The 10,905-nt window shown below is 44.6% G+C and overlaps 1 protein-coding gene across 1 annotated transcript in view; it reads left to right on the top strand.

Moving 5' to 3' along the window:
* Positions 1-10,905, top strand: part of LOC108575188 (hepatocyte nuclear factor 6) — a 98,658-nt gene that overhangs the window by 1,081 nt on the left and 86,672 nt on the right. Inside the window, exon 2 of the mRNA XM_017937922.1 lies at positions 1-1,108. This exon is cut by the window's left edge and continues 3 nt beyond it. Coding sequence (XP_017793411.1) covers positions 1-1,108 — 1,108 coding nt within the window. The remainder of the gene's footprint in view (positions 1,109-10,905) is intronic.

Below are 10,905 nucleotides of genomic sequence, written 5' to 3'. Positions count from 1 at the left end.
TCGGTGATCGTGCCACCTCAGGACGTGGACGTGGACTCGCGGGACGCCGACTCGGAGCTGCTCAGTCCGGGCAAGCTAACGCCGACCTCGGGGATAAGCGTCTCGGTCGCGAGTATGATCGACGCGACGGACTTCAGGGCGATGCAGCCGGAGCCGACCTATCAGACACTGACCTCGGTCGCGGAGAGGATGTCGCCGCCGGGTTTCAGCCCGGGCTCCTCGTACGCGACGCTCACGCCGTTACAGCCGTTACCGCCGATTTCCACCATGAGCGACAAGTTCGTGTATAGTGCACACGCGGCCGGCGGTGTAACCGGCAGTTTCGCCGTGATGCAGAACAACGGCCTGGGCAATATTGGCCTCGGTATGGCCAGCTCGCCGTACGCGTACGACAAATTACCTTCGATGGGAATGTCGCCGCCGCACAATTACCCGTCGCCGGGTGCGGGCCTTCAGCCTTCGCCTTTGTCGCCCCAGAGCGCCTACAGTCAGAGCGGTTTGAACTCGCCGCACAAGTCCGCCAGTCCTCATTACGATCCGGCCTTTTTGCCGCGGTTGCAACAGAGTCCGGCTGCCCTTAGCCCTTCTTCACCGCCCGCTGTCTCGGCGACGGCAAGTTTCGCGCCTTCTCATCATTCCCCGCCTACGCACTCGGTACCCGCTGCCTCGCCACCGCCTATGCAAACGCAATTGCAACAGCAGCAACAACAACAGCAGCAGCAGCAACAACAACAGCAGCAGCAGCAGCAACAGCAGCAGCAACAACAACAGTCGATGCCGCAACAGACGATATCGCACACGCAGCACGTGCAACATACATCGGTTGTGATGAAGACGGTGTCTTCGGCTGGCAACGGTGCCGGTGAAGTCGAGGAGATCAACACCAAGGAGTTAGCGCAAAGGATCAGCGCCGAGTTGAAGAGGTACAGCATACCGCAGGCGATATTCGCCCAGAGGGTACTCTGCCGTAGCCAGGGCACGCTCAGCGATCTACTGCGCAACCCTAAGCCATGGTCCAAGCTGAAGAGCGGCCGCGAGACCTTCCGACGGATGTGGAAGTGGCTGCAGGAGCCAGAGTTTCAGAGAATGTCCGCGTTACGGCTCGCAGGTTAGTCCATCCCCTTCGACGTCTCTTTATTATTATTCTTCTTCTTCCTCCTTCGATGACCGCGATAACAAATATCGACACACGCTCCTTTATTATTCGTCACCTTTATTTCGTCACTTGTTGTTACACCATATGTATACATATATCTGCATAAACGATGCTTCTTTCTGATATTAACTTTGCCGAAACTTGTGTCGCGCTCTGATACAATCCTATCGCGACCCGCGGTTTGATTCATCCCTCGGGCACGTTTTCACGCGTTCCATCTGGCGGTTATCGTTGTCGTTCTTCCGTGAAAATAAAAAAAAAAAAAGAAAACAAAAAAGGAAAAATAACGTTTCGGGAGCGAACGATTCCCGCCTCGATATTTTTGCTTATCAGTCACGCTCGAATTCTATAGCTCCACGCCGAGTTAGGTTTCATTCGAAATTATTCCTTGTCAAGGTTTATAAACACGTAGACGCAAGTATCTCGCTAGAAAGAACATTATACGTATATCTAACCGTAACCAATTCTATTCTAAATGTTGTCTCTCTGAATTAGCCAGTTTCAAATTCTAATCTCTTCGTTACACAAAAATACCAGAGAAACCGATTTTAAATCGACGTCGAACTAGGAAAACATGAAACGCTCTAACTGTATGTAGTATACATAACAAACTGGGTTCGGTTGAAAACGAGTATCTAAGGTGTCTCGGTGATAATCGAGGGCGAGAGCGGGCCAGCGGTGTTTCCGGTGGCCGGCCAGACGAAAATCGGACGAGATACGCGTGCACGCGCGTAAAGAGACGCGGGCGGAAGCGCACACGTGGCACCCACGTGGAGAGGCGTTCCCTTCCATATCATTCAGAGATAGACGCGCGGAATAACACTTTTCGAATTCAACATCCTTTGCCCCGGCACAACACCGCGTACAGTTTATTGATCGCGGTGATCACGCGGTGTTCGCCGCGAGGCGCAGACGCGACCTCGACGACGCCATGTTCGCCATGCCGCCGCCACGCTGTCGTCCATCCCCTCTCGCTCGCGAGATCTCGACACCCCCCCCACCCAAAAGGGGACACCCTCCCTCTCTCTCTCTCTCTTTCTCTCGCTCTCTCTTTTTGTCCGGTTGAATTCGCGCCGGAGTATCGCGTGCACCCACTCTTCATTTCGATTCGAAAAGTTCACGTTGCATCGTGCTTTAATAATTTGTTACAATCGGGGTAGATTTTTTTTTTTTTTAGATTACATCCTAATGATATTCGTTGACATTAGCCGTTTGTGGGTAGCCTTTCACGAAGATTGCAAGTTTTTCCTGCGATCTTCATGAGGATGTTGATATGTACAGTTAGTCTGAAAAATATTCGGATACCATGTAGGTTTGCCGTACTAACGATGTATTTCGGTTAGTTGTAAGAGGATTAGGCTGATACGTCGTTTATTTTATACTTCGGGATTACCCTGGAGTTAAATAAATGTGGGTCAATTTCCATCCAAGTTCGCAGGTTGACGCAAGATCCTAGATTCTTGGTTCAAATATGAACATAAATTTTCATTGTTTTTACTCCGATAGATTTACGAATTGTCGATTCTTGTTTAATTGTAGAAGACTTGGTGCTCTTTGTTGCAAATTGAGAGAACAGTATTACACTGAGCAACCCTTAAAGTGTCCTCGGTACTTCATTCAGGAAGATCAAAGCTCACAATCTTCTTCCCCTTGCAACACATTAGAAGATTCCCCATTTTAATCTTCTTGCTCAGTCCCCAGACTTACTGAAATCTGCCTCCAGATAACCGACGTGTATCCTCTTTTCTCACAATTATTGCTACAAAACCGAAGGAGCACTCCTGAAAACGTGTACACTAGATATGAGGAATAACTGTTCAAAAAATTGAACTACTTGGAAAAGTTTTTGCGTCGAGGTAAAGGATGTTGAATTGGAAAAGTTCTTCGCTTGTTCATTCCTCAGACTCGCTACAATCTTCCTCTAAACAACGCACGTTCAACATTTTACAAAATCGCAGAAACACCCCTCACAATGTGAACACTGGCGCTGATCCTTTAGTACTCCAAAAATGATCGTGCAACAGATGTTGAATTCCCAAGATTGAATTCTTCACTTGTTCAGTCCTCGTACAAATCTTCTTCAAAACGACATACATTCAACATCTTCCTCAACACTCCTACGAAATCAAACACCCCTCGCAATATGGGCATTGACAATACACACATGTTCCAAAAATTCAACCACTTTCCTCCCTTCTAACAAATTCATTCGTGAAAAGGTTAATCAACTCCTAAATCTCCGACCTAGCGAAATGACTTCTCCGATTCCCGTTGGTGTACATCAGTAAAGAAGGTCAAGACAGGGGGTTTGGCATCGGGGTGGGGTTCGAAATAAGAAAAGCAAACTCGCGTTCAGAGAGGACAAACATTTCTCTCAGGTGGAGCGGGCCTCTTTTCTCACCCCCTCTTCCGTCGTCTTCGCCTTCATCTTCATCTTCGCCGTCGTCGCCGTCGTCGTCGTTCCTTTTGTACGCCGGCAAAGGCGTAAAGATAATGTCGAGGAGGGGCCAGTAACTATTCTGTAGCCAGTCGAAGCTCTCTTCCTTCCTCCCTACTTTTCTCTGTCACTCCTTTGCGAAGCTTCGCCGTGTGCAAGGGTCGCGTAAAAGGTTGAGATGGGGGAGAAGCGTCGAAGAAAAGAGGTGGCAGTGGTAAAGGGTTTCGTCGAGGAGACAATGCTGCGAGGAGAAGAAGGGTTCGATCCAGTGCCCTTCAGATTAGAGTCCCGCCATTGTTTCCCACGTTTCTTTCTCGCTCGTTTCCAAGTGTCTCGGTGTCGTCTCATTAAAACACGTTCGAAAGTGGCGCGCGCGAGCACAGGTGGGCCCACCCCTTTTTCCCCTTGTGAATTTTAGCTGTCTCTCCTGGAAAATGGTCCGTGGATCTTCGATTCTCAAGAATAACATTCCACGATAAATTACGATAGCAAACTTTTTGGATGGAAATTGTTTTTCAACGTTCACGTAGGAATGTGGAGAAGTGATGTTTCTAGGGTCTCTGTGAGTATGCTGATTAAGCGTGCTTTAAAGCGTCTCCCCTTGGTCCATGAACGTGGATCGTTGAATCTCTAAATAAAAATTTCACGATAAATTTCTTTTTTCGAAATTAATTTTTTCGGTGGAAATTATCTTTGAACGTCAACGTCGGGTGCGTGAGCATGTAAGGAGCTGATTAAGCGAGCTTTAAAGTGTGACCAAGAAATGGAGAAATTTCTTATTTCTTTTTTTAATTAAGATGAAGATTATTGTCTCTAGATATTGTTGCTAAATATTGAACAATTTTTCACACCGAACCCTCAATCTTTCTTCATACTCAAGTGTTTCCTCCCCTTTTTAAGACATAAATTGCAATCTATTATAAAATACTCTTGCAATCTTAAACCACACCGGTCGTAAGTTTCCATTAAATTTACCGCCACGTAACAATTTTGTCCGTCAATTTTCCCCTTTAATTTCGTCAAATACGTTCTCGCGAATCGGAGAACGAAATTCACTCGGTGAAAATCGAGTTTTTCCATTCTACTGAAAGAAGCGATCGCGTCTAAGAATGCTTTGCGACTCGTGCACGGCCACTGCATACGGCCTCGTAAATGATTCAGAGCGAGGATCGATGGGAAAGCGGTGCTAATTCCAGTCCCCGTATCTTCGGCTCGTACGCTCGCAATAATAGACACACACGGTTGTAGTAATAGTCGTATCGATCGAGTCGCGACTCTGACTGAAGAAACACGCGTTTCGCGTTCGCCTTTTTTTCTGCCTCATTCCCTCGTCGAACCTTTTTGATGCACTTCTGCGGTCCTATCTTACACAATTCCCAATTTCGACACCTAATTGTCAGTTGGTCTACTACCTTCCAAATTCAGTACAGAAAATTTTTTGTTTTTTATTAAAATTCTAATATTAATTTAAATACCCAAGTTTTCGTCGAACTTTTGTAATTATAATAGAGAGTTCAACTAGATAGGAATATGATAGAAAATTTACGCAAAATGATAGAATCTATTGTTTTCTCTATTACAAAAAAAAATGCACTCGTTTCTGTCTGATTTTTTTCTCTCGTGTCCAATCTGTTCGCAGATCGCGAAACGTCATTAGCGACCTCATTACCGTTCGACGCGTAACCTTGCCGCGACTTTTTCCTGAAGGAAACGAGCCTCTAATTTAAACTTCATCAACTACACCAGTGGCACACGTTTCACAGCACAAAACTTCGAACTTCTTTTTTTCTCTCTCTCCGTGAAACGAATTTAAGCGACACTTTCTGTTTTATGTTAAGTATTCCACGTATCTGCTCGGTGTTTTCAATTTTTATGAATGAATCAGACAGGTGAATGAGTGTTGGAAATATTGTTAATTATCGTGGCGTTAGTTTCTGGTCGAAATTCGTTTGGTAATGACCGTCTCTGGCCCGCTTCTGACTGTCATTTGCGTTTAATCGCGTCCGCTGGTGTTATCGATCGTTAAAACGGGTCAGGTACATTAGTTACAGAGCCAACGGGTCTCCCGTGTCCACTTATTTACTTTTCCCCACCAAGATATGTGATTATACGTGCCTCGTAACTACGTCTCTGATTTCGGTGCCGCGAGCGGCCCGCTTTGAGCTCGCGTGCCGACTGTGCGTTACGCGATAGATGGAACTCACCGCCTGGGTAGATCATTTTTCCAACGTGATTCCTTATTTCGGGTAATGATTTTGAGAATCGCGGAGACGCGCGGTTTTTCTTTAGGTACAGTATCTTGGATTGATAGGAATTTTTGAGCGATTTCAGTTTGGAGGTCCTGGGGAATTAGGGTCCATGGAATCGAGGCCTTTCAGTGCTTCAGATTCGAAGACTTGGAGGGTCTCAAATTTAGAGATTTTAAATTCGTCAAATTTGGAAAATTTGAGCTCTTTAAATTGGAGAAATTTTGAACACCTCAAATTTGGGTATTTTGAGCGCCCGAGAAGTGGAATTTTCGAGCTCGTCAAATTTCAAAAATTTTGAGCCCCTCAAAACCGGGAATTTTGAGCCCCTCAAAACTAGGAATTTTGAGCCCCCCAAAACTAGGGATTTTGAGCCCCCAAAAAACTGGGGATTTTGAGCCCCTCAAAACTGGGAATTTTGAGCGCCTCGAATTTGGGATTTCAATCGCCTCGAATTTGGGATTTCGAGTGTCTCAAATTTAGAAATTTCGAACGCATCAAAATTCCAGAACTTTGAGCCTTTCCACTTCAAGAGATACGTACGTCCAGACTTATGAGGACTCGGAAACTTTCAGATTCGGAGTGTCAAGCATTTTCCAGACAGCAAATCCCAATTTCCCAACAATGCTCAACGCTCAATCTTTCCCCCCCACAATCCATGCAACTCGTCAAATTTCTCAACGATCCCCTACCATACACACGTATCGTTGTCTCCACCAGCGTGCTGCAGGCGTGCCAAGCTTCGTCGCGCGTCTAATCGCGGCCCACGCGAAAGAAGTTACAGATGTGAGTGGCAGCTGGCTGGAAAGGTGTCGTTCGCAGGCCCCAAAACGCGAGGAATAAAGAAATGGAGGCTCAAGAAACGTACAGAGATATCGTCCACACGATGGTGGAATGACGAAGAGGGGGGGGGGGATTTACAGAAAGAAGGAACGCGTGACGTCACTGCCCCTCCTGGTACCCACATCATCTGTCGCTCGTTCTAGAAGTGCTTCGAGAAGTGAAACGAACAGAGAAAGGAGAAAAAGAAATATCAACGAGAGAGTGAGATCAAGAAAGAAGAGAACGAAGGAAAAAAGAAGAAACAAGAGATTCAAGAGATTTCTCGCCGCGATTCTCGTTTGAAGGATGCGTCGTCCTCGTGCATGGCCAACGATCACTTCCTGTGTGAATCAAATCCCTCCTCTTTCCTTTCCCTCTTCCTTTCTCTATCGTTCGATTCGAACATCGTAAAATCGAAGGAGGGATATCCCTCGAGTGGTCCCTGCTCCCTTGTGACCCCGATTTCAACGCTCTTGATAACGCCCTCCTGGCAGCTGCTCCCGTTTTGATTCTATTCGATCTGCGCTCTGTTGCGATCGAGTCTCGCTAGAGATGGTAATCCACTGGTGAAATTCTTGCTTCGAGGTTGGAACGTGTGGAAGAGAAGTGTATTTAGGTTTTACGAGAGTCGGCGAAGGTTCTCCGTTGTTTTTCGGGTCCTTTAGTGCTAGATCTACTGACAATATGGCCGACGTAGAATGGTCTGCGACAGGATTCTACATAAATAGGTAGAACGTGTTTCTTCGCGTTCTTCGTGAAATGTCGTGGGAGGTTTTGGAATTACTATTGTTGTAAATTTGTGGAATTTTTGTGGAAAGTGTAAACTCGAGTGTAGAGTTAAAAGTCAGAAAAAATTGTCGCCGCGCTCTTTCGCTTTTTGGCAACTGCGGACGTACTGTATAGAGCTGTGAAAGTTCGAATAATTCGGACAACTTTGAATGCGAACTCTTTATTCAGATAATTTGAATATTCCGTCATTCGGATTTTCGTAACTGGCCTAATACTGTACTTCATGTGTAACAATAGCGTCGAGGAGGATATGTGTATTCGTGGCGTTGCGAAAAATCTCGCCATAGCACGTGTGTCGTCGTCGAAGCGCGTTTCCTCTCGTGCTATAGACGATAAAGAGCAATCGATGCGGGCTTTTACGCGACGAGAGGAGGACGCGTAGAGCTGGTGACCAGTTTCCGGCTCGTAAGTCACAGGACAATTATTTTCAACGTGCTGGTTCCCCTTTTCCTCCGTGAGATTTCTTCTTTTTTTTTTTTCCAAGTATAGATTGTGCCCCCTCTGCGTTTATGCATCGTTATTAATAACAATCGAAGATGTCGAAACACGTCGCTTCTTCGACGATGGCATTTTCTCGTGAAGTACACCTTTTCGGTATAGAAATTATACGTTTCCTTATTTTTCCCTTCGTTCACTCTGTACAATCTTTATCGAACTTCTGTGTTACGTGTAACGAACAATCAATTGTTCCAGAAATCGTTTAACCAATCTGACACAATTTATTCGATTTTTGTCGCTGATTGCATTCCATTTTTCGCCTTGGGATTACTTCCATTTCGTTATTTTTGCCGTGATCTCACGTAAATTGGAGAGGATGGAAGTGGTAGCAGCACGCGCCGAAACGCGACACCGAGAGGCCATACATGCGCTCGCATGTGCGAATCGTGCGTGCACCCTGACGCACGGCCAGCGAATTCCGCGCGTCTTGAATTGCCTGGCGACCAACGTTTCCACGGGACATCCTGTCGGCTTCCTGGATTCCGTTTCCACCTTCTATCCACCAAATTCGTGGTTAACAAAAGGGCAAGAATTCTCCTTTTTCTCCAACTATGAATCCTGTCTCTGCCTAAATCCGTTCGTCTGATCTTTTAAAGCAAATCTCAGGTTTCAATGGAAAAAATTATTCGGACAATTCCGAATACGAAATGTTTATCCGGATAACTCAAGTGTTTGAATTTCGGATTATGCCGAATATTCGAACACACCGAATACACAATACAGTAAATTCTCTACAAGTGTCAGTCAGTTTGTCTGGGGTGACAGTGAACGTGTTAATAAGTAAATGTTGTTCAAATTATATCGTGTTTGATATCATTTTCATCAGAAAAATCTCATCAATATGTTGAGAAAAATTTCGGGATAAAAAAAACGTAAAATTAAAAAAGTTGGTATTTAAATCGCTTTAAGTCCTTATCTTTTATTCGCTGTCCTTGTCCACGTTCGACAAACTACAAAGGTGGGCGCGAGGCTCGAAGACGTAGTCCCTGACTCTACAAGTGTCAGGTTTAGATTCCTTGCGGACTGACACTTGCGGAGAATTTACTGTATTTCCTTTTGATTCTTAGATTCTTTCCCCTCTCATCGACTATTTCATCACAGAACGTCCCATAGTGGTACACAGAATTTTCTAATACATTTCAAAGAAATTCAACAGCTTCGGGAAAGCAATTCTACTCAATTTTATCCTCGACAATATCACCAAACATCCATAGACAGAATTTTTTCTCCATTCATTTTTTTCCCTCTCTGAAGCGACGATCCACGAGTCGAACGAGCACAGTATGGCAAAGCACAGAAGAGCAGTCTGGCACGAAATCGATCGATGGAAAGTGCCTCGGTCGGTGGAGGGCATTAAACATCGATCCCTCTGGGAAAATCGATTTTTTTCCATCGACGAGAGCGTGTGTGCACGCGCCACAGCAAGTTTGTTTTCGGATGCTCGCCGCCAGAGAGAAAAGGCTATTCGGTAAATAGGCGGCGAATCGCCGCGCCGGCATGATCGAGGGGAAACCAAGGTACAGATGTCACGTCGATGAACACCTTTCCTTCGAACAGCTGTTACGCCAGCTACTGGGCCCAGGAAAATCCTGACCTTCGAACCCCTCGTTCCACCTTTCACGTAATCGCAAAATCCTAAGGTAGAAAATCTTCTCTAAAGTCGAAATTTTCTATATTCCTTCGTACCTCTTGGTGATCCTAGATTTTCGTATGTTATATTACTTTTAACCGTAACTTGAGCATCACATGTGACGCACGTGACAGTGAACGCGTTGGAATTGTTTTTGATAGGATTTCTGAGGAATTTAGAAGAAAATATTTCGTTTTTCAACTTAACTCTTGTTTTTGAACAATTCCTAAAAATTCTGCGATCTCGTTTTCCATCTTGGATTTCTTCTCAGTTATTGTAGTAATAGAGTGATTAATCAAAATAATAAATTTCGAAATCCCCATCGCTGATAGGATAGAAATTCTTTTTTAAATTAAAATTGCTCGAATTTGAAGTAGTGCATTTATGAACTGATTTAGCAATTAAATTGAGAGTTGAAATGCTGGTTTCAATGGTAAATTGGAAGAGCAACGACGCGTTTGTCCCAGTCACGGCGTTAATTCTCGCGTCGCATTGTCGCGGTCGCAGAAAGCGCGGCTCGAATTAACTCGGCTCGTTGATAAACGAAAGGCGACACTGGTATGTTTTACGATAAGCCTGCACACGGTAAACGTTCACGAGAATTCTTTCGCGTCGAACGACGGAAGAAAACGGTGGAGAATCGTCGAAATGCAACATGTTTCGTTTCCAGCGAATCGCCATTAGTACGCCATTTTGCTTCTGATTCATCGCGACGCTAAAATGGCCGCCGTTGAAACTTCACGAATTTCTCGTGTTTCAGGGCTTTAGAAAACGATATTTGACGAAGTGGTTGTTAAATTTCTGGAATGTCTTCGTTTTATTCGTTTTTGCAAGAGTTAAATTTATAAGGAAGTTTGGGTTTTAAGAATTATCATTACGTTGGTGTAGAATGTTCGATATTTGCTGTATTTAGTTCTTATACTTCTGGAATTGGTGTAATCAGAAGAAATGATCGATTAGGAGTTTTGTGTATCATAAAAGAATCCTAAAAATCCAATAATCTTCAAATATTGAAAAAATTTCCAAGTTTCAATGGAATTAGCAAAAATCTTGAAGTAGAGTATTCTTCTTTACATTGCACTTTTTGTAAGTTGCTAATCGCTCTTACGTCGGAAGAAATTTTATAAACTTTCCTCGCATTTCCTCTTCATTAAAAAGTTGCTTAGAGCATGCTTCACAGTTACCAAGTTCTGTGTTCCACATGAAAATCTGTTGCAATTTAACCTAAACCGAAAACTTAAATTTCCCAAATAAAAGCTAGCAGATTTCGCTAAGAATTCGAAAAAATTGTCGACCCAAAAATCAACGATCAATCGAAGCACCAAGA

Source organism: Habropoda laboriosa, unplaced genomic scaffold (assembly GCF_001263275.1).
Source record: "Habropoda laboriosa isolate 0110345459 unplaced genomic scaffold, ASM126327v1 scaffold207, whole genome shotgun sequence".
NCBI lineage: Eukaryota > Metazoa > Arthropoda > Insecta > Hymenoptera > Apidae > Habropoda > Habropoda laboriosa.
The sequence above is the reverse complement of the archived record's forward strand: the minus strand, read 5'-3'. Positions and strand labels throughout refer to the sequence as shown.